Source organism: Gadus chalcogrammus, chromosome 17 (genome assembly GCF_026213295.1).
Source record: "Gadus chalcogrammus isolate NIFS_2021 chromosome 17, NIFS_Gcha_1.0, whole genome shotgun sequence".
Lineage (NCBI taxonomy): Eukaryota > Metazoa > Chordata > Actinopteri > Gadiformes > Gadidae > Gadus > Gadus chalcogrammus.
Window position 1 is genome coordinate 6,711,250 of NC_079428.1, and position 25,235 is coordinate 6,736,484.

The window sequence follows — 25,235 nt, forward strand, 5'->3', positions numbered from 1 at the left end:
CCTCCAACCCCCCGCCCACTGAAGAGACATTAGTCACAGTAGAACAAAAGCCCAGACATATCTCGAACCTCCAACGAACAAACAAAACCAAAATACAATGATACAGTCGTGTCACGGCCTACAAGGTTATAAAGATACTCGCCATTTGCCGAAGGCAGACTCCAACCTGCAATAGTGCATCTCTTTGAGGGAGTTAGTAAGAGTTGAGGGATTAGTGGTAAAAAGCATCACCCCCCCCCCCCCCCCCCCCCCCCTCCCCCCCAAGGCATGCAAGAGCCAGGAAGAGACCACTACCCTTTACACACATACTGATCCCTTGCTCCCCCACACACACCAAAGAAACAGAATGGAGGTTGAAATGGTGGGGTTGGTAAGGCCATGCAACTAGGGGGACAATGAGGAGGGCAGGAGGGCAGATCTCCATAACACTGTCAGATTGGTCAGGCTTTCCAAACCCTTTTTCAGCCTTCTGACCAAGAGGAGAGACACACACACACACACACACACACACACACACACACACACACACACACACACACACACACACACACAGGGTTGCATTCCTGTCGTCCGTTGGTTCTAATGAGGGGAATGGGGGGACAAAAGCAAAGAGCCATTGGACTGAGAAACAAATAAGAGGGACAGGAAAACCCAAATAAGTATACAAAGGGGACTGGTGACTCCAGGACTGGGGAGGGACAGGGTGGGAAATCTTTTATTAATATCTGTATGTCGCAGAGAAAAATGCCCCCGGATGCAATTTTACTGTCTGAAACAGTGATAAGGGGAGAAAAGATATAGAGAGGGAGACAGACAGAGGGAAAGAAGCAGTGAGATATGGAGAGCCAGAGAGAGAGAGAGAGAGAGAGAGAGAGAGAGAGAGAGAGAGAGAGAGAGAGAGAGAGAGAGAGAGAGAGAGAGAGAGAGAGAGAGAGAGAGAGAGAGAGAGACAGAGACAGAGGGAGAGACAGAGGGAGAACGGAGAGAGACACAGTGGAGGCAAACCAAGTAGATTGGGTGGTGCACACGCGAAGAGAGAGACGTAGCAGAGGCAAACCAAGTAGATCAGTTGGTGCATCTACAGAGCCCATCTACAGGGATGACTCACCAGCATGAAAGCAACCAATGCAGCGGAGAGGCATTTACAGCGGAGAAGCTTTAAGAAGAGCTGCTGCTCTTCTTAAAGCTTCCACGGTCCCAGGGATGGGTGTGGAGGAGGAGGTGTTGTTGTTTACCTTCTGTCTGTCGTCTGAGTGACGTAGCTCTCTTGTACTTTTCCCTTGCGTTGCCGTCCTCCTGTTCCCACACGGGATAGGGGGCGCTGTCATAGAGTTTGGGCCGTTGACAGGGTCGGCATCGGTAATCAGTAAGGCCACAGATAAATCAGTTCAGGTTCTTTATTGAAAACCAAAAGAAGACAAGGAATAAATAGTCATATTGCTTAATACATAACTGTGATGTGTGAACTTGTTATATCAATATATATATGTATATTTATCTATATAAATATATTATTTTGTATTTATAAATCTAAGTGTATGAATATATTTAAATGTGTTTATCGAACAAACTATGAAAGGCCAAAGATCTCTTAAGGGAGATCTTTGGCTTTTAGTAAAACTGAGGAGGAGGATGAAGAGAGAGGAGGAGCAGGAAGAGGGAAGGAGGATACAATTCTTCTACAGAGCAAAAAAAAAAAAAAGGAACTGGCTTGAACCAGTTTGTGGCTCCTCCGGTTGCCCCCGGATACGGATGGAGTGAAAGCGTGAATTGGGAGCTCCGAGGAGCTGCAGCTGCCTGGTTTCCATAGCGATGGTGATGCAGGGTGAGTGGCAAGATAGAGAGAGAGAGAGAGAGAGAGAGAGAGAGAGAGAGAGAGAGAGAGAGAGAGAGAGAGAGAGAGAGAGAGAGAGAGGGAGAGAGAGAGAGAGAGAGAGAGAGAGAGAGAGAGAGAGGGAGAGAAAGAGAGAGAGAGAGAGAGAGAGGACAGCCAAACGAAGAAATAGGGGATGGAGAACGAAGGGAACAGAAAGAAAGACAGAAAGAAAGAAAGAGGAGCGAGAGGACAGACGGACACTACGGAGGAGGGGTGGACGCTGGGGGCGTGGGAGGAGGTGCAGCACAGAGGCTGAGCTCCGACATGGATCCCCATGACTTGCCACTGGAGAGCGCCACCTTTAGAGGAACCTGTGAAACACACACACACACACACACACACACACACACACACACACACACACACACACACACACACACACACACACACACACACACACACACACACACACACACACACACACACACACACAGACAGACACACACACAGTGAGAAAAGCCTGAAAGTCCACAGGTCAGTCCCTAGGGTGCGATTCGTCTTCAACTACCGGATCTCAGAGCTCACCTTGAGATGAACTCTTAAAGAGTCAATGTGCTGCAGGGCCTCCATGGTACCTTTCACAAGGCCTGGAGGACACACGCACACGCACACGCACACACACACACACACACACACACACACACACACACACACACGCGCGGTACATGCATGCATGAAAGCAAACATGCAGCAATCCAAATCCAAATAACACCACTGTAAGTGGCCACATACCATCACCACTGCTTTTGAATCTACTCATTTGTTAAACGTGATTCCTCACCTCAGTGCAACCACTGTATTGGAACGGCGTATTGGCCCTGCTTAGTATAGCGTTGACGTTTACCTGCAAACTGCTCCACCTGGGAGTCCTCCACCTCGTACAGCAGCTCATCGTGGAGCTGGGCTATCAGCCTGCAGGAACCCAAACCAAGCACACGTTGCTAGTACCAGCACTGGTACCGGTCAGCAGGAAGTAACACAAAATGAGTGAAAATGTCCCATCGCTTAATGCTTGGCCATGATTGGTTAAAAAGGGGCAAACGTATATTGATGCGTTAATGTAGTTGGTTAATGACCTGTAGTGATTTATCCATGTGCAATGAATAAATCAAGATTAATGCATTGATTAATCCCCCCCCGTCTCATGACTGCAGTAGCCAGGAGACCACTACATTACGTGGTGGTGATGGTTGGCATGGTGGGCTTGACCCCCCCGCCCCACCCCTCGCCCCCAACTGGTAGAACAAAGGGAGGGGGGCAGATTTCCATAACACTGTCACATTGGTCAGGGTTTCCAAAGCCCCTTTCACCACTCTGACCAAGTGGAGGTAACGAGGGACAGTGAGGGGCGCATGGACACACACACAAGCACACACACACACACACACACACACACACACACACACACACCACACACACACACACACACACACACACACACACACACACACACACACACACACACACACACACACACACACACACACAGGGTTGCATTCCTGTTGTCGGTTGTGTCTAAGGAGGGGCTGGGGGGGGGGGACAAAGTAAAGAGCCATCGGACTAAACGACAAATAAGAGGGATAGAAAACCAAGGGTTGGGTTATGGTTAGGGGTAGGGTAAGGGTTAGGGTTAGTGCACAGCAGTGAGGGGACTGGCTGGGGACGGTCGCTCATATATTCATCATCATAACATATATTTATGATGCTGTGCAGACACATGCTGATGGCATGTGTCTGCACCAGATGTAGTTTCAATAGTGTCATGATTCAGAGAGATAAGGAGACAGGGAGAGGGAGGGAGGGAGGGAGGGAGACAGATTGAGATACAGAAACTGAGAGAAAGAGAAAGGGAGGGAGATACGGAGGGAGAGGGAGAGAGAGAGGGATGGAGGCAGACTAACAGAGAGGGAAGCAGAAACAGAAGGCGAGAGGTAGACAGACAGAGGGAAGGAGAGAGACAGAGGAAGTGAGAGAGACAAAGGGAAGAAGAGAGGGAGACATGGAGAGTGACAGACAGAGGGAGATACAGAGAAAGAGAGAGAGGAGGGAGAGAGATATAGAGGGAGAGAGAGAAACAGAGGGGGATATGGTGACACAGTCAGGAAGAGACAGATAAGGAGAGAGAGAGAGAGAGAGAGAGAGATATGGAGAGGGAGAAATTAAAGAGAGAGAGGGAGATATGGAGAGAGACAGCGGGGGGAGATTGGTTGATTGTGTTTCAAGGGAGGATACCTGGCAGAGAGCGAGCTAGAGGAGCAGACTTGAGAGGAGATCCGGATCATGGCCATTTTACAAAGGTCAGCCGCAGAACCTCAACAGAGAAAATAAATAGACACACACAGTTCAAAAAAAATACACACACACACAGACTGTGTGGCGACCCGGCTCTGTGTGTGAGCCGCCTCTCCACTATCAGCAGACGTTCCGGTCCGTTTATTCAACATAAAGACGTTACTATTTAACTGAACAAAAAGAGTCTTGGCTGCGTGAGCCTTGGAGGAATCTCCGGACGCGGGTATTCCCGTGCACAGGACCAGTCTCTCCACACGAGAACCCCGAGAGCCCCATTAAGGGTCTTGAAGCCGGCTATTTAATGCCGCGTTCCAGACGCATTGTACCCCTCCCACCCAAGTTGCTCTTGTGACGTAATTTCGAGCAGCAATGTGGGTAAAAGCATTTAAAATCGACATTAAAACGACTAACGTGGTATAAATACAAAGAAAATCCAACACACACACACACACACACACACACACACACACACACACACACACACACACACACACACACACACACACACACACACACACACACACACACACACACACACACACACACACACACACAAGCTCCCAGATGACATACAGTGAATCCTACCTTGGACCACAAAGTTCACAGCCTGTCTCTCCGCCTGCATGCGGACCCCCCAGTCGGCGGAGTGGATGAGAGGGAGAGCACGCCGACGCCCCATAATGGACACCACGTAACCTAGGCAACAGTGGGAAACAGAACACTTGAATGTTTTTGTAATCAAGCAGATTTTTATTCCGAAGCGACTATTGATTGAGGAGCAGGTGGGGGCAGTGAGGGCATCTTTGGGTAGGGTTGCCTATGTGTTTGGCTACCGACATTGGGGTTCCAAGCCACAAACGATCAGGTGGGAGGGAGCGTTATGGTCGTTAGGGTCCGTCCAGGCCACGTCTGAGTAGCCACATCCAACACCTACTGAGCGGGGGGAAAGCGTTCGCGGCGCCCTCCAAGTTATACGAGGAGAGTCGGAGTAGGGTCACAGCTTTGGGGACTTTAGGACGGATCGCGAATGTACGACGTCGTGTGTTCGGATGAAGACGGAAACAAAAACACATTTCTCAGAGGTGGCAAGCCTTTTGTTTTACTTCTCTTGGTTTTTATCTGGTTTATTGTCCCTTTGATAGATAGTTCATAGTACTAGCAATCAAGACACACCATCGCAGCGACCATATTACATCCTCAGCCCTCACAACAAACTTTTTGTGCCGGATAGGATATTTTCAACAGGGCCAATCATCTCTCAGAAGTCAAGCCCTATCAAGCCAGAGCAACCCCCCCCCCTCCACCCACACACACACACACACACACACACACACACACACACTCTTAACAAACAACATTCAACGATGACAGTGGAACAAACGTAGGTTTACTGGGCAGGAAGTACTGTGTGCGTCGGCCAGACAGGTGTTGACAGACAGCCAACGCGTGGTGGGGAGGTAATGGCCGGGGCTGGGGGAGTGTTAGGGGTGTGGGAGGAGCAGCGCTGGGATGGAGCATCTTGTTACAGCTGTTGATGGAGAGCTGATGACAGTTAGACCCTGTGGGGACACCATCATATCACTCTTCTGACAATGTGGTTTTCTCGTGCAGGAGTGATGGCGTCTCAAGTCTTTTTTTCACAAAAACACTCAGGGATTGATTTCAGAATCAGAAGGGCTGAACATTGGATTCGTGTCAATGTAATCACTCGTGATTCGTCATTTCACTTTTCCGCTCTGTCGTTTGTTGTTTCCTCTGTGAATTTTCCAGAAAGTGGGATATCGACTTAAAATGCACAGCGTGGCTCTGAAGGACTGTCTACGGCGGGCGGCACTCGTTTCATCTCGACCTAGGTAAGAGCCACGCTTAGGGTCAGGGGGATCCTCTGTCGTTCATCGACCCTTCGGTGGAGAGCTCCGGCTCCAGAAAGATAAAACCCAGCAGCGTGCAAACAGAGGTGATGTTGAAACAGCAATATGAGGTGATTATGGTAAAGTCGGGCTTACACTGACACGGGGACCAACACACACACACCCACTGGCATGCAGTCAACAAACGTGTGATGCAGGCATGGTACACACGGCCGCACAAGCGGGCATTCATCAAACACTCACTCACACACTGCATCCCCCGCGTTCCAACGGCAGGACAAAGGAACAGGCTTTGGAGCCAAATCCTTTTTTTAGTTCCCCTGACTCTTAGCAAAGCCATTGGTACACATGCACACACACATGCATACACGCACAGACAAACACACGCACAAACACACATACACACACACACACACACACACACACACGATGATGTTCTTCCGAATGCGGACACCACATCACAATTACACACCAAGCACGCAGCCGGGCAACACTTTGAAAGTACACAGAAACATGCACACAGCTCCTCGCTACACACACAATGCGGTCTGTGTGTAGTGCAGCCAGGTATTTGACCCCTCTGACTGGGAATGTGACCCTGCGTCAGGGGGGGTTCATTGACAGGGATGTGTCATGGACATTGTGACCGGAGACCCAACACATCACGTAACCCGTGCCTTTCCCTTCCAGAGGGGAAAGGTAAGGGGGCCATGGACTGGGCCCCTGGAATGCATGTATGCGTTTTGTTTTTAACTGCCGGGGTCTTTTTGTGTGGTGAAAGCTCGTGGAATGTCCGCACCGTTTAATTGAGGGAAACACACCAGGTGGTTGTCTTGTTTTGTGGTGTTGTGGTTTTCGTTTTTTTCGGTGGAGGTTATGGTGATGCTAGGGACTAAAAAGGTAAGGCGTACTTACAACGTAGTTCTGCAAATTTCCCCTTTTCCCCTGTTTCTACGTAGTTTTCGTGACGTAGAAACAGTGTGTTCCCCAAATGTGTGTAATGGCCATCTATCCGTGCAGACATTGCATTGTGTGTTCACCATGTCCTTGGGATGACATAGGCCAACTGCATCAAAGTGCCTTTCAGTCAAATGGGATTCTAACCATCATCCAAGACCGAAAGGGCAAATCAGTGTGTTTGTATCTGTGTGCAAATGTGAATGAATAGTGTTACATCACAAGGTGTGTGTGTGGTTGTGTGTGTGTTTGTGTGTGTGTCCCCGCCAGGATGACAGCAGGAAGGTGAGTCGCTGTGATAGAGGGAAACCAAGACTCCGCCCTACGACTCGTCCCATTCCTCAGCCTGTCACAAAGTCAATGTCTCCTAAGAGAGCAGGGTTGAAGTGCAGAGCCTACAGTATTTATTGGTGTGTGTGTGTGTGTGTCTGTGAGTGTGTATGTGTGTGTGTGTGTGTGTGTGTGTGTGTGTGTGTGTGTGTGTGTGTGTGCATGTGCGTGTGTGTGTTCTGGTCTCAGTTGTGCTGCGTTGGCGTTTTGGTCGGAATACAAATGGGGCTTGCGACGTCTCGGCCACCCCAGACGGTAAAAACCCCTATCACAACCCTGCTAACGTTTGCACATCTTGTCCTAACACAAACACACACACACACACACACACACACACACACACACACACACACACACACACACACACACACACACACACTCACTCACTCACCACTCACACCAAGATGCAGCTCATCCTGCACCCCCCCCCCCCCCCCCCCCCCCCCCCCCCATTCCCATTCCCTTGTATGTGTGTGTGTGTGTGTGTGTGTGTGTGTGTGTGTGTGTGTGTGTTTTTCCAAGAGGGGTCGATGGCGCTACAACACTAACGAACAGCTCTGAGGTGGCTGTTAGCCCTCAGCTCATGCACAGTTAGTTCTGCTCACCAATGCTTTCCAAGCCTCTGAGACATTTCCCTGTTTGTTCCTCCAAGTACCGCTCCCATGGGAATCTGGGACAGGGTCAGCGCAGTGTTGGCCGCCTCCATCTTTCCGATCAAACGATGTGCTTGTAAGTCCATCATGTGTTTTTAAAATATGGAGCTTCAGAGTTGAGTGGAAGTTCAGCATTGCAGGGTTATGTGTGTGTTGTGTGTGTGTGTGTGTGTGTGTGTGTGTGTGTGTGTGTGTGTGTGTGTGTGTGTGTGTGTGTGTGTGTGTGTGTGTGTGTGTGTGTGTGTGTGTGTGAATTACATTATAAAATACGGGGACGATGACATTTCCTTTTTTCTCTTGTAACACAACAGCAGCAGAGATTCTGAACCTTTTGGGTTAGTTTTGAATCTATCCACCTCTCTGTCATAATTTAGTATTAACCACCAATTTATCCCTTTTTCACGGGCAGTTTACACAGTTTTCAACCCCAAATCCCAACATGATCCAATACAAGGTAGTGGGTGTGTGATGAGACAAAGCGGTGTTTGAATGAAGCCAAGAGATGGTCACTCACCCTGTTGGTGGCACTGCTGGACGGTGGTCTGGATGAAGGTCTGGACCTCTCGGTAGGTCTGGAGGAAGCTGTCCTGGAACCTGCTGGCCTGCTCCGAGCTCACACCCAGGATCCCAGAGAGACGTTCCCGGCCTCACCAGGAAAAAATGACCCGACACGTTACATCTCACACTTCGTCCAAGACTAGATACACTGACTTCATCACCAAGACTAGATACATTGACTTCATCATCAAGACTAGATACATTGACTTCATCACCAAGACTAGATACATTGACTTCAACATCAAGACTAGATACATTGACTTCAACATCAAGACTAGATACATTGACTTCAACATCAAGACGAGATACATTGACTTAAACATCAAGACTAGATAGATTGACTTCAACATCAAGACTAGATACATTGACTTCATCACCAGGACTACAGTAGATACATTGACTTCATCACCAAGACTAGATACATTGACTTCACCACCAAGACTAGATACATTGACTTCATCACCAGGACTACAGTAGATACATTGACTTCATCACCAAGCCTAGATACATTGACTTCATCATCAAGACTGGATACATTGACTTCATCACCAAGACTTATATTGAATTAATCTGCAGAACATTGACTTTCTCAGCAAGACTGGAGACATTGAATAAGAAGATGCATGCTTAGGCCACGTTCAAGCACATGGAATTGTTAAAATAAGTCATATCTACATTTACTGTGGCATTCTTTTATTCATCCTGTGTGTGTGTGTGTGTGTGTGTGTGTGTGTGTGTGTGTGTGTGTGTGTGTGTGTGTGTGTGTGTGTGTGTGTGTGTGTGTGTGTGTGTGTGGTGTGGTGTGTGTGTGTGTGAGGCCACGACTCCTCGCCCATCTCCCCTCATCTTCATGATTGTCACGTGGAATAAAGCTTCCATTTAGTATTCTGTATCCATGGTAACCCCTCTCACTTTCATTGTGTTGATTAGGAGTCCTCCCTCACCTCACAATCTCTCTCTCCCTGTCAGTCAGCAGCTCTCTCTCTCTCTCTCTCTGTCTCTGTCTCTCTCTCTCTCTCACTGTCATTGCCTAATAGACCATTTTTCTGCCATTGTCTTTAAAGACATGCGTTTCCTTGGGAGATGTGATAGTGGAACATCTCAAGGAAGAGACAAGAGACAAGTCCGTTCCGGCGGCTCCTAATAATCCGCGCCAGGCTTTCGCGCACAGCTTCTATCTAATTAACACACTGTCAGAGACAGCTTTGGTCTGATTAAATATAAACAAAATAGCCCCCCACGCATCATAAAATCAATAATAAATGCTTTTTTTTTTTCTTTTTCCAGCCATGAAAATGACGGAACTGTTTGGCATTGGTTTTCGTGGTTTTTGGATGACGCAGGGGGTCTCTGAAGACATTAATGTTGTGGCGGTGGGGGTCATAAAAACGTAATGGTCCCCCACATCATCTTTCAAGCAGGCGCACAGAAGGCAGAAGGCGGCAACAGCACATACACACAGTGCTACGAAACGGAGCGTGCTCAACACAGCAGACACCAGACTACGGCAAGCACCAAGGGCTTTCTGTCCAGTCATCTGTGAATCCATCCCCTAATTTAGCTAATGGTGCTTGACCAAACTGGCCCAGTTGGAGAAAAAATGGGCCATGGGTGAATCCATACAACAGATTCAGGACTTCCCAGGTATCCATGTGGGTCAAGGGAACTTCAAACTGCACTGTATATCACCACGGAGAGGCCTTGTGTTGCCACAGAATCCCCCTGCTCTGAAACAATAGGGTACAGGGATAGCTTTTCTCCCTTGTTGTGTTCCTATCGCGGGAATATCATTGAGGCTAACCCTGGTAGCCTCGTCACAGGCTAAAGCGATTAGCTGTGCTCCAGTAGCATAATGCCATTAAGACCTCGTGAACTGTTCAGTTATCTGCGTCCATAAGCCCATTATCTCGCCTCCTGGTGTGATCAACCCGCAGGAATTAAATGCGGAAGTGGCATTTGACCAAAGTCCGTGACTGCACACTACAGATTTGGCCGGCGTGACCCAACTCTCACAGCAGGTTACAGTCCTAATTATTTAGACTAAAACCGAAGGTAGCAGTCTGGTAGGAAGGGGGGCTTGATCCAATCAGCTTCTTTCTTTCTTTCTTTCTTTCTTTCAACTATTTCTTGCATTCCAGCCCAATTATTTTGGTAGGCATGGGCTATATACCGTTGTACCTTGTCCGACAAAATCCTACAGGATCTGTTGAGATGAACTTGTTGTTATTTGTTTTATTAACATTACATGAGCATTTCAATTTTGTTTATTTACGATTAAGAAACATGTTTGGTTATAGCCTAGGTTTACACCTATTGTTGTAATATGTCAGCAGTTTACCTAAATAAAATAAAGCAAAAAAGTCAAATATTTAATACATTTTTGCTCAATTCATCCAAACGTATTAGCCTACCAATAAAGGGCTGCAAGGCCTGTTGAAAAGGTTGGCAACCAGTTAGGCAAATTAAAAAAAAGCAAGTAATGATTATAGAAAAAGCCTTTCTTAAGACTATGGTTAATAACTTTGTTTTAGCCTTAGAAAAATTACAAATTGGGACACAGTGTAATTTTCTTCTGTTTAAAAATGGCGGTTTGAGTAGTGGTCCGGAGCAGTACAGAAATATGCAGATTCAGGTGAGCATATACCTGAACCGCGCATTGGTAGTGCCCACATGTGTGTACGTGCATGTTTGTGTGTGTGCATGCATGCGTTGGTGAATGTACAGATGCGTCCTAACCTGCCCCGTACACGACAGAGTAGACTATGCGCTTGGCGTGTTCCCTCTCTTCAGACGAAACCTCACTTTCCCTCACCCCCTTCCTGAGAGAGAGAGAGAGAGAGAGAGAGAGAGGGAGAGAGAGCAGAGAGAAAGTTGATTCACCGATACATAACGATATCCGGTTCTGAGTGAGAGTGCAGAAAAGCACCAGAGAGAGAGAGAGAGAGAGAGAGAGAGAGAGAGAGAGAGAGAGAAGAGAGATGGATGAGGGCGAAGGATGACCAAGAGTAAATGAGAAAGAGAGAGTGAGGCACATGTGGTCAATTAGTAGTGGCATGTGATGAAATATGCACCGTAAAGGGAGACAAATAGACAGGCAGACATTAAGGGCTAGATGAGAGCACGGACATCCTCTGTCTCACACACAGTCTCACATAGCAAGTGACAGTCTCACATAGCAACACTTAAAATTTAGTATACCATATTAAGATCCAGAGAGACAAGGTCCATGCCACTAACATTGCAACAGTCTTATGAATGAATAAAGGTTTTCTTATAGAAAAAATACCCAGATTCTCTCATTGACAAGTATATCTTTGTGCAGTTGGGGGTGGGGATTAACTGTTATGAGTCATTTTGAGAAATCCACATCTTTTGTTACATTTATAATTATACCACGGTAATCCTGTTGAAGGTTGGCGGGTTTTTGTACATCGAAGGGGATAAATCTCTATAAGCCCAAACTCTGGGAGAAGGCGTGTGTCTTGGTGAGAGCGCTTGGCGCCCCCTATTGGACAGAACATGTTTTGTTGTCCTGCTTTGTTTTGGTTTGTTTTGGTGTTGAAGAGTAGAGCTGGTTGGAGAGTAGATGAGAAAAGGAGAGCTTGAAGAGTGAAAGGGTTGGATAACACATGGGTGAATAGAAGAAATGGCAGAGAGAAGAACTGAGAGAGATCTGACACTGGAATAATTGAAGAAAGAGACAAAAGGAGGTAATTGACCTTGAAAGTAGTAAGCATAGTAATAGAGCATGGAATGAACAAGAGAGCGAATAAAACACACACACACACACACATTACATGGTCACTTATCAGACACCTGGCCTCACTTTCATTCAAAGTTAATTGCAGCTTTATTTGAAAGAGAGAGCGAGAGCAAGAGAGAGAGAGAGAGAGAGAGAGAGAGAGAGAGAGAGAGAGAGAGAGAGAGAGAGAGAGAGAGAGAGAGAGAGAAATACAGGATAGACAGTGGCAGACAGTAATGTTATCTTCAAGATGAATAGCCGGGCTGTCCTGTAATGGTAGTCATGGCAACAGGATTGCTAGGATTTTGAAGCATTTGAGGTGGCAGTCCAGCAATTTAGTAATGCAGAATGAGGGACAGCGAGATAGAGAAAGAAAGAGAGAGACTGAAAGAGAATGGAGGTCAAAGCACATCAAAATAAGAAGCTGTGTGGACGTGTCCCCGACAGTGCATCACTATTCTCTACTCTGCTGGCTCCATGTGCCCCTGTGTGACCGACCGTACATCTACATTAGTCAAACGTCTATCGGTATGTACGAGAATGTGCTAATATAAGTGTGTTTGTTTATGTGTGTATTTATGTGTGTGTGTATGTTATTGTGTGAATGCCATGTTTTCTGTGGGCGTCCATGTTTACTGTGCGTGTGCGTGCTTGAGTGCGTGCGTACGTGTGTGTGGGGAGGTCAATGAATTCTGTGTAAGGTATGAGAGTCAATGTCTTCTGTGTGTGTGTATGTGTGTGTTTGTGAGTGTGCGTGTGTGTGTGTGTGTGTATGTGTGTGTGAATGCGTGTGTGTGCACGTGTGTCCCACCCACCAGCGCGAGGCCAGCATGGTGAAGACGTCAGAGTGGGCGTGGCTGAAGACTCTCAGGAGCTCGGGGTCACCGGAGAGATGGGCAAGCAGTCGCAGCTCGACCTGGCAGAAGTCTAACACATACACATACACCCACACACACACACACACACACACACACACACACACACACACACACACACACACAGACACACACACAAACACACACACACACACATAGAAACAGACACACACACGCACACACACACACTCACAGACACAGACACACACACACACACACACACAAAGACACAAACACACATATACACGACACTCGCTTATAAATATTATTGATCAAGGACTTAGCAGACTAAATGGCCTCTGACGATGTTAAACGAAGGCGATCAGAGCACAGGATGAACTGGATAACCAGATTTAAGAGCTGCCTCAAGGTGAGGCCAGAGGTACGACAACGTCTAGGACAGACTATCCTCTGTCGGACTACATCGATTAACGTCTTTATCTCTTAACAAGAGAGCCGTCCTAGTGCTGAGGAATCTACTCAGAGACGATCATTCTTAGCTGCTCAGAGTGTATGACAGAATGGCTTAAGCTATGCTCTGTACATGAAGGCGGTTGGGAGTCAGCTGTATGTGAGCTACTGTTGTAAGAATGTGAGCAACTATAGTAAGAATTCTTGTACAACAAGAAATGCCCGCAGGGAAACTGCAGTCATCAGAATCAAAGCCATGAGGCAATGTTATGCACACACACACACACACACTGAAACACAAACACACACACACACACACACACAAACACAGACACACACACAGACACACACACAAACACAGACACACACACAATGGCGCTCCACCTGGCAGCGCTTACACATCAAACTTCGGCGCCGGCAGGGTTTAAACATGCGGTTAAACACAGGAGGAGACACCTGGAGGAGTTTAACCTGGGCCACGACAACCAGACAGCTGCAGAAAACTTCAAAGTCACGGGACAAGAGGGAGGGAGAGAGAAACATTCTTGCACACATGTAATGTATGTGTGCAAGAATGCATTGAATTGTGCTCTGAAGCACTATGTCTGCATGGATGTGTTCTGCCATGGCATGGATGTGTGTGTGTGTGTGTGTGTGTGTGTGTGTGTGTGTGTGTGTGTGTGTGTGTGTGTGTGTGTGTGTGTGTGTGTGTGTGTGTGTGTGTGTGTGTGTGTGTGTGTGTGTGTGTGTGTGTGTGTGTGATCCCATGCACGTCTATTCTCAACGGGGCCTCAGAGATTGTGTTCGTTTTAAAAACAACACCAAGAATCCTGTTATTGATCCATGCAGGAATAACCTGTGCCGGTCTAAAGATAGACCCATGGTCAATAATATTAGCACAGAAGTGATGTTATCGTCACTGCTGATATGCTTTACCCATCAGCAATATCATGACCAAGTTTCACCCGGGTAGCAGCCAGGAGTGGTGCAGTACTGTTACACCACAGATGGCTGAGAGGTATATACGGTGAGATCTGAACACATCAATCTGTCAGTGAAAGTGAAAGTGAAACTAAACACTGATGAAAATAATAGAGGTGAAGTAACCCAATCTTAACTGCTGTATGTTCTACTTTGCTGATCAAAGTCGATACAGATTGGGTGAAATCAGGGATCATGCACAAGAGCATGCAGAGGGAGGGGGGGCACGGATTGGCAGTCTGTGTGTAAAACCTGAGACCCTACAAAAGGCCACGGTGACAAAGTGAATAGGTCAGTGTGTGAAAGGGGTAAATGTGGGATATGCACATGAAAACTGTTGTGTTTTGAAGCTATATTCGTACCTCACTCTCAAGCAATCGTCCTAACCATTTTTTACTTCCAAAAGCTGTTTATGTTGGGCCCTTCACCTAATGAATCAAAACCAATCCAATATCTTTAGTCATCTAGAAGTCTTGAGCCGCCACACCTTAGCATTTATTTTCATACCCGTATGGTTTCGGCGTAATTTTAGATCAAGGTCATTTGCATTGCTTGCATGGTCATTCATTTGTGTGTGCGTGGGCAATAATGACCTATGGAAATAGTCCTCTATTAGTGTTCAGCAAAGTTTATCTTCAGTAGCAATGTCACATATACCATATATGTACACTGACTACATTTTTTTCATACTAAACGATGGGCGTGGAAAAGGAAACAAACTAAACAATGCACACTCATTAAGGCATACGAAGAAAATGTTACAAATAATAAACACATAATGAATGGTATACAAACAAAAGAAAGGACAATCTCGTAAAATGAATTCATGATATTAACATCAGTATCGTTTGGACTATGTGCATGTGCACCACAATATCACGACCACTCCTTCATACATATGATACATGACGTCAGACCTTTATACCTAACACACAAATCCAGTTAAAACGCACACAGCCAGTTCAGACGAGGTAAGGGATTAAGGTATGGCCACTGAAACACTGAATTGTCTTCGGTTGGTCCAGGAGGTGCTTCCAGGAAATGGTAAATAAAGAGCCAGCCTGCAGACAGAGTCTTTCGGCTGGTTGTGTAGTTAGCGTTTCCTAGAAGCACCTGATCCGGTCGGCTCCCCAGACGCCCCTACAAGAGAGCATCTTGGGAGATGTGGCAATCTAATGAATTGACTGAAGTAATAACCGAGACAGAGACCTCCAGCTAATTGATGGACGACTCCATGATGATTTAGCTCAATTCTGAATTAAGAAAAAGCTTTAAAATGATAATGGATTATTTTTCTCGTGCAATATAATGTTTAGCTGAATGACTTTGGCTTGCAGCACGGTTCGTGTGGATGTCGGGATTTGTTCAGAGCAGTGAGTATCTTCTAGACCTTCAGATGCAATTAGTGAGCAACTGCCCTTGTTGTCACTTCAGAGAAATTGAACTGCCTCGTAATGCTACGGCGTGCGGGGCTCTTAAAAAACACAGGAGTCACTCTTATGCAACCCGCTCCAGGAGTGTGAGTGTGCTCAACAGGCCCTGACAGAGTTGTTTTTCTGACTGAGAGGCTGTCTGGCTGTGTGTCTGGCAGGCCTCCGCTGTGTCTGCCAGACACACAAACATGCAGAGCTATCTCAGCAGGGCACAGCGAAGCTTAGGAGACAGATAGACAGACACATGCACACGAGCACGCACACACACACACACACACACACGCAAGTTCAACCACACACTAAGCAGTAGTGTTCGGTATCAGCAATAAACAACTTCTGACAGGCTACCGCGTTTGAACTTCGGGACGGACTGAAGTGATAAAGCAGAGGCCTTTTGTTTATCTTCCTTTCCCATACAAGCCCACCCAACCACACACACACACACACACACACACACACACACACACACACACACACACACACACACACACACACACACACACACACACACACACACACACACACACACACACACACACACACACACACACACCCCTGCACAGCAGTTGCTCCTGTTGGCAAGGACATCAGAGGACGTCTGGGGTAAAGGTGGGTGGGGCAATGCCAGGAGAGTCGGTTTCTACGGCAACCAGGTCTCTAAGCGTGTGGTAATTAGTGCGTGTGATTCCTAAGTGTGTGTGTGTGTGTGTGTGTGTGTGTGTGTGTGTGTGTGTGTGTGTGTGTGTGGTGTGTGTGTGTGTGTGTGTGTGTGTGTGTGTGTGTGTGTGTCGAATTGACCCCGGTGTCTGGACAGGTCTAAGGGATAAATCTTGGTGTCCTTGTTCTAACCCCTAGATATCAGTGCGGTTATGTAAGCCCCCCCCCCTCCCACCAACCACAACCGTCGCACCATAGCCCCCCCCCTCTCCAAACTCTGTCTGTCAGACAGCCACCCCCAGCCTCCTCCCCTGACACCACCACCTCCACCGCCACGACACCACCACCACCACCGCCACCACCACATAAACAGCCCCTAGTTCTCCCTCCTCTGACAGGCCCCACCACAGCCCTATTCCATTCAGAGGGCCAAGCAGCGACTGGCCGCCCACACAGCTCCAAGTTGGCATCCCCCCCCCACCTCCTCCCTTCGCCTTACGGTGATCTAACATTGCCATCTGTGTCCTGCGCAATGTCAAAGTAAACACAAAAACAAAGCCAGCCTCTGAGTGAACCCACACAGGCTGGGTGACGGTGGATCTGTGTTTTTAAAAGGAAGCTATTTGCGAAAGGTTGTACTTTTAAGTCGTTGTGTTTGTAGTAGCGTATGCTTTACTTCTCACGTTGTTTTGCGGCAAGTTGAGGGGTCTCTGAGCCCTGAAGTTATTCTTTGATTACATATCGACATATTGTTGCACATTTCCCCCCCCCCCTCAACACACACATTCCCTGGCTGAATTTGAGATTACATTGATTTTCATGCTGACTTCCACAGTCCGTCTCAGTCTTTATGTTCTGAAAATCTCCCACTTCGCAGCCTCACAGACCATACAATAGCGGGGGGTTTTTTCACAAAAGAATGCCTGTTATTCTCTTTTTATGAATGTATCAAGTCTGCTTGCACTGTGGTTATACACTGTTTGATTCATTATGGTAGCGGTGCTTTTCATTCAGTCACTGGTGCCTCATTCATCAATGGACAAAAAACAATTCAAATAGGCAACATTATGTATGTAGTTGAATTGGATAATTTTTTTTTAGTTCTATCAGATTGAAATCTAGTGCAATTTAAAAAAAGATGGACGGCTTCACACAACATTTCGTTTTCTGTCTAAAAATACCTGCAGCGAGGAAGGTCCACCCCTCCTGGGGAATAAACATGTTTCGAGGATGAACCTTCACCACCTCTGCATCCTTTCCTGTGGGGACCAAAGAGAGAACCCTGATGGACACCTTAACACAAAAAGAGCAATACAATGCTGCAATGTTGCACCGGGAATACCTTGAGTTTAAATCGTATCAATGCCGACACCCAGGTGTATGATTTAGTAATTTTCTGTCATTTGAAAAATAAATAAAATAATGATGAATGATGTTGAATGAAATGCTTCTTAAGCTGCTGTCATGTATGTCGATGATGATCATTTATGTTCACACAGAGAGCAAGAGAGGTTTGACATTTAATTTAATGAGTTGTTAAGTTGAGAGACAGAAAACAGTAGGTCGGAGGCGGCAAAACCTTGCTGGGATACACAGCCAATCAAAATGAGTTGAAGTTACAGCACTGCAACGGATGGCAGAACAGGGAATTAGGTGCTGAAAAGTCAACATCTTATGTCACTATGGCGACAATATGGCTTAAGGCTATGGCAATATGCATGCTTGCACATACTCAATTAAATTTCACTTGACAATGCATCTTGAGTAGCCAGCTAAAAATTAAAAAAACAACAACCAAACAACCCAAAACACAGATGTTATGAGGTATCAGAGTAGCATTAGTCGCCGGTGGTAAATACTGCCAGAGTTTGGAAATGATTCTCATTGTTATCGAACCAGGAGCCCACTAGAGGATCATTAGGGGACATGAATGGGAGCATGTGGCTCAAATTATATAAGCTTGTTTATCTCCCTGAATTCAAAATACTTTGTTTTAGTCTGATATCTGCAGTTATAAACCCTTAATACATACTACAATGTGCGTGTGTGTGTGTGTGTGTGTGTGTGTGTGTGTGTGTGTGTGTGTGTGTGTGTGTGTGTGTGTGTGTGTGTGTGTGTGTGACGTGTAGGTGTACGTGCAGGTGTGCGTGCGTGTGTGTTTGTCTTACCTTGTATGTACTGTTTCTTGGTGATGTGAACTGGCTGTCTTGGGAGGGCTTGGAAGTTCTATGCAGATAAGAGAATACTTACAGTTGAAGTGGACACGGTACAACTGTGTGTGTGTGTGTGTGTGTGTGTCTGTCTGTGGCTGCACACGCGCGTGTGTGTATGTGCATAAGTGTGTGTGTGTGTGTGTGTGTGTTTGAGACAGAGAGACTTCCACAGTTATAATGTTATACTGAACAATGACACATCTTATTTGTAAAGCACTTCTTTTATTTTAATAAATGTCCCTCTTATGACTATATCATATTTAGTTAGATTAATAATGGTTATGGGTGAGGCATCTTGCTCAGGGATGTCTTACCTATACCTGTACCATCTATATTAAATCTATATTATGTAATACAAAATGTACTGTAAACTCATAACTCCAGTGGGATGTTTTATCCAATACAGTTAGTTTATGTTTCGCATTGATTTCCTGTTCTTTATCGGTGGACCAAAATAAAGGAAAGGCCGACCACTGAACAGTCAGGCCACGAGGAAGAATGCCAGAATGTACACATGTTAAGCATGTTAAACATGAGCACGCACACACACGTACACACACACACACACACAAACACACACACACACAAACACACCCACACACACACACACATTAGCGAAGGTCACCTTGACACATCTCTTCGAGGGCTTCATTACAATTTCATAGAGGAGTACAGACCCACCCTACATTAGGAGGACGACGTCTCTGTCCAGCAGATACAAACAATGAATACACTAGTCAGTAATGCCATGGTGGTCTCGGTATATATGCCTCCAGCAATACCACCACTGGCAGGGCGGGAAACGAGTCGTGGAATACACCAGCTTTGCTTGAGCCTCTTTCAGGCGAAACTGAGTATAGGTGAGCAGAGACAGGTGGAAAGCGCTGTGGTGACCTCTGCTGTGGCATGGCATGATGCAGCAGTCTGTGGGATGGTTTCGGGCTGCTGTCCAATGGACTGACTTAGATGGGTGAAAACGTAGAGCGGAATACACAGCGGCAGCACAGCATTCTGGGAGGACCCACAACACATTCCACTGGTCTACAGGCAGGAAGCTTAAAAATAGACCCGACGGCTCAATGTTCACCCTGCACGTGTCCGGACCGCATCGACCCGCTTGGAAATCTAAGACTGAACCCAACTGAGTGTGTGTCCAACACACACACACACACACACACACACACACACACACACACACACACACACACACGTGCATGCACGGACATACAAACACACAGGCATGCACACACGCACAAGCGAATCCACGCACAAACGTGCACACACACACACACACACACACACATAAGAAGCCCACCAGCAAGTGTACATGGATGCATGCACACACACACGTGCAGAGAGACACACATGTACAAAAACAAAGACGTATGCAGTTTTGCACATGATGGACACGCAAAGGGATCACTGACACGTCGATGGAGAGGCAAAATCCGATAACACAAACACACATGTACACATACACGCACACACACACAAATCAATGGAGCATACCCTGAACTCAGCAGTTGCACTATAATCCCGATAAGATTTACCTGTTTCCGAACATGTGTGTGTGTGTGTGTGTGTGTGTGTGTGTGTGTGTGTGTGTGTGTGTGTGTGTGTGTGTGTGTGTGTGTGTGTGTGTGTGTGTGTGTGTGTGTGTGTGTGTGTGTGTGTGATTGTGTGTGTGATCGTGTGTGTTTGTGTGCATGTGTGCTTTATTGATGAGCATGTTTATGCATTTCCCATCAACATACATTGTATGTACAATGTGTGTTGCAATGCGTGCTGGGGAGCGGGCTTGGGAGGTGGTCTTCAAGGTGCCACCGGAGAAGACAGAGGGAAGCCTTCTCTGCGTTTACTGGCCATCCATTATTCAGTAGAAAGAGAGGGATGGGCGAGAGGAATGGAAACACAGAAAAGAGGGGGAAAATGAGAGAGCCAAGTTGAAGGGAGATGCAAGTTAGATAACAGCAGTAAAAAAAAAACACAGAGATGGATGCAGGTTTACTAATAGCCAAATATGAACTACATGAACTATAAAGTTTAGCGTCTTAATTTTTTTGGTTTGCACGTAATTCACGTCTGTATTGGGGTTACAATAGAAGGTAAATGCATTTATTGAATCCCTCTTAGTCACCTTTAATATGATGTGCATCCGTGTGTGATGTTCGCTGTGTATGTATACGTGTGTGTGTGTGTGTGTGTGTATGTGTGTGTGTGTGTGTGTGTGTGTGTGTGTGTGTGTGTGTGTGTGTGTGTGTGTGTGTGTGTGTGTGTGTGTGTGTGTGTGTGTGTGTGTGTGTGTGTGTGTGTGTGTGTGTGTGTGTGTGTGTTGTAGGTCAAGTGATTCACTGTCTCAGATGTGTCGTCTCAGCTTCCCCTCTGATCCACAATGGTGCAGTGAGGAGTGCAGAAATCAACACACACACACACACACACACACACACACACACACACACACACACACACACACACACACACACACACACACACACACACACACACACACACACACACACACACACACACACACACACACACACAGATTGCAGGGAGTCATCTGATAGGTCAGCAGTATGATGCCCCACCCTGGTCCAAAAAGGTCAGAGCTGGTCTGTTTTCATTCAGGTACTGCATACATTCCCTGTTGACGTTCCATCTTGTCACTTTCTTTAAAGGCACACAGGGGCGCACGTGCACAATCACACACGTGCGTGCCTGCAAACCCGCGCACGGAATCGCCACACCCTCAACACGTGCATGTACCATGTGTATTACATAAGACATGTCGAGGAGAGAGATGACTCTTGACGAGGTGGGAGAAGGATGAGTGCAAAAAAGGGATACTTGCTTCGGTCAGCGAACTGTCTTACTGCTGACCAGAGCCCCTCCGTCACACACACGCTCGGTCAAACCATCCAACACACCATCCTCCCTCCCTACAAAACTGAGGCGCCCATCAAGTCCACAAAGCCAACGGAGATGGTGCCGAACGGGCAAACTGCTTTGCATCTCGCCCCTTCCTCTCCCCACACACCACCACACCAATCCGCCACCCATCACCTCCCCTACACGCTCACATGGTCACCGCCTATTCAAAACGGACCAACCGCTGGCCAGATGAACCGCTAGCCGCCATCGTTTTGTGGCTAATGAAACATTTGGCACCGCTGAGGGACGAGATGTGTCCGTTTTGCCCGCCGTGTTTGTAATTGGTTGTTGTTGTAATGATGTGGCTATTATTCACACTGCGTTAATCTCATTGGCGGCGAACAGACGGTAAGTTGGACCGGAACTCTCCGTGGGCCAGCGACAAATGCTTACATTCTGGCAGCGCTTTGGTTCTGCCTGCTTGGCCTCAATGACATCTATCAGCATAAAAGTGTGATGTCGTAATATATATACCATCTCTTATTGGCAAAACACTTTAAATGTTCTACTGGTGAAGTAGGGCTTGGAGAGACTAGTAATTCATTCATGAGTGTACAAAAACGACTGCAAAAGTAAAAAACAGTAATGTGTATATTAATCTTTTCAAAACGAGTGTCTAGCCGTTCTCCCTGCCCCACACCACCTATGTGTGTCCGCTACACGCAACCTAGGTGCTTTATTGGCTCCGGCGACGACGGCAACACAGGTTGATGCTGAGCAAACCGGTTTATTTCAGAGTTGGTAGAATTGTCGGGCGGATGTTCAGTAGCGGTACGACACAGCTCTCTGGACTGCGTGGGAGTTGATTGGTTGGTTTACCCTGTGTGCATTGATTGCTCTACGCACCACAGGTGTGCAGCCTCACCCAGCCCCAGAGTCCAATCAGTCTGACTCAAACGATCCCCCCTCCAGCCATCAACCACGCACGCTCCGCTGAGTGGATGACCTTTCGCTTTTATTACGATAGCTATGCAAGCCAGAGCATCAGGTAATAACAAAGGGGAAAATGCACTGGAGGAGAGAAAGAGCCTTGCTGGTTGTACTTCTTGCGTTTATTTCAGAACAAAACATGACAGCTGGGGTTTGTCCTTGTCAGGACGAAGTGAATATTTGTTTTCTGTTTGAGCCTCGGCATGACGTAGCAGTATTTCACCCAGCACCGTATTGTGGCCACCAAACATTGGGAGGAACAGTGTAAAAAGTTAAATATAGCCAGAGCCAGAGTTCAGGCTGTGCCTGACTCTCTCTCCCCGTTGACAAGGCGATGACGAAGAGCAGCATGGCACAACCGCCCTCTGCGAGCCCGGTAATCACACACACAAATCGCCGACAGCACAGCCATCGCGCACACACAAACGCTCTCGCGCAAGCAAGCACCACTTGCGCTCATGCTGACTCGTATTATGTAAACCTAAGTGATAGAGATAAAAGCCACCGAGATCCATGAAACACAAATACACGCACACCAGGCAAGAGTACACCTACACATCATACACACACACACACGCGGCAGTAGCTCAGGTGGTAGAGCGGGTTGGCTGGTAACCTAGGTTGTTGGTTCGTTCCCCGGCTCCTCCTAGCTGAGTGTCGAGGTGTCCTTGAGCAAGGCACCTAACCCTGACTGTTAGCTCCCGACGAGCTGGCTGTCGCCTTGCATGGTTGACTCCGCCGTCGGTGTTTGAATGTGCGCGTGAATGGTGAATGTGAGGCAATATTGTAAAGCGTTTTGTCTGGCCAATGGTTAGAAAAAGCGCTATATAATGCAGTCCATTTACATTTACACTCACACACACGCACACACAAACACAAGCACAAACAACAAAAGAAAGGATGTAGCCATTTTGTATCAGTGCTTGAGCTTTTTACAGAGATCACAGCACTGTCGAAGACTCCTGGGAGATGAGGAGATTCAGCAAAAACGGAGAAAGGGTTGAGAAGGAAAGGGGGGGTGGAGGATAGAGAAAAAGATGCTGAGAGGAGGGACAAGGAGGGGCAAGCACAATGGAGAGAGAGAGAGAGAGAGAGAGAGAGAGAGAGAGAGAGAGAGAGAGAGAGAGAGAGAGAGAGAGAGAGAGAGAGAGAGAGAGAGAGAGACAAGGTAGTGCTGTGCTGGTGTGGGGGTAATTTAATCACACTGCGCCACTTTAATGACTCATCACTCACTACAAACACACACTCAGATACAAACTCTGACACACACACACACACACACACACATACACACACATACACACAAAGATACACACACACAAAGCGACAGAAATCTTGCAGCTCCAGCATAGGCAGATTAATGATAGAGTTACACATCGTGAAAGCCTCTGTTAGCACTAAATGACTCATAAAAGTAAAATACTGAAACAATGCTCTCACAGCAGACCGCCCTAAGGCGGCTGGACCTTCGACCAGTCATGGATCACTGTAACTCTCTTGTCCGCCGTGTAACCAGGTGAAACCCTCTTATGCGGGCCTCTGGGCTGCAGTCGTTGGCAGGTAAAACCGAAATAGCTAGCTATATTTCTAGCAAGCATGCTTGTGGTGAATCAAAGTATTGTGTATTGTCATTCACAACTCTGTATTGACATGCAAACAAACAAACACACACACACACACACACACACACACACACACACACACACACACACACACACACACACACACACACACACACACACACACACACACACACACACACACACACACACACACACACACACACTCTCTCTCCAGGTAACAAATGTGAAGACCCAGCGTCCGAAAGCCTTAATAACGACTGAGCCTCCTATGATTCTCATATCAGCATTAATCCCTTCTCTCTGTCTCCATCACACCAAATGCGCGTACACACACACACACACCCACACAGAACCACGACAAATTACTGACTGTCGGATCAATGTGTCTGTGTGTGTGTGTGTGGCACATCACCCAAGCATCTCTGTGCCATTGTGTGTGCTACCTCTATGTGTGCAACAGCTGATGGTGTTATTACGCATACAGACACACACACACATAATGTAACGCACAGAGAGGAAAGGAAGGAAGAAGATGAAAGAGAGTAATAAGAAGTTTGTGGGGGGGAGGGGGACGTGGATGGAAGCGGTTGTGCGTGTGTTTGAAGGTTGCAAATACTTTTTTTGTTTTCCCAACAGACCATGAGGAACTGAGGGATGGACGGTATATATTCATGTCTAATGCGCACACGCGCGCACACACACACACACACACACACACACACACACACACACACACACACACACACACACACACACACACACACACACACACACACACACACACACACACACACACACACACATACACACACACACACACACACATTTCTGCTTTTTTAAGAAATCCTCCACCCAGCCTTGTGTTATTGCCGTCTGGCGTTACCTCACAAGAACCCAGGATGAAAGCAGAAATAAGACCGCCTTGGACCCGATCCTCATTTG

General features: G+C 47.0%; 1 protein-coding gene across 1 annotated transcript in view; it reads right to left on the reverse strand.

The window, feature by feature from the left end:
* Positions 1–2,076: 2,076 nt before the first annotated feature.
* poln (polymerase (DNA directed) nu) overlaps positions 2,077–25,235 on the reverse strand; it is a 36,548-nt gene continuing 13,389 nt past the window's right edge. Inside the window, exons 14-23 of the mRNA XM_056576199.1 lie at positions 18,805–18,862; positions 17,818–17,895; positions 13,095–13,206; positions 11,274–11,356; positions 8,494–8,625; positions 4,754–4,864; positions 4,109–4,187; positions 2,721–2,788; positions 2,402–2,463; positions 2,077–2,187 (exon numbers count right to left, since the gene is read on the reverse strand). Coding sequence (XP_056432174.1) covers positions 2,077–2,187; positions 2,402–2,463; positions 2,721–2,788; positions 4,109–4,187; positions 4,754–4,864; positions 8,494–8,625; positions 11,274–11,356; positions 13,095–13,206; positions 17,818–17,895; positions 18,805–18,862 — 894 coding nt within the window. The remainder of the gene's footprint in view (positions 2,188–2,401; positions 2,464–2,720; positions 2,789–4,108; positions 4,188–4,753; positions 4,865–8,493; positions 8,626–11,273; positions 11,357–13,094; positions 13,207–17,817; positions 17,896–18,804; positions 18,863–25,235) is intronic.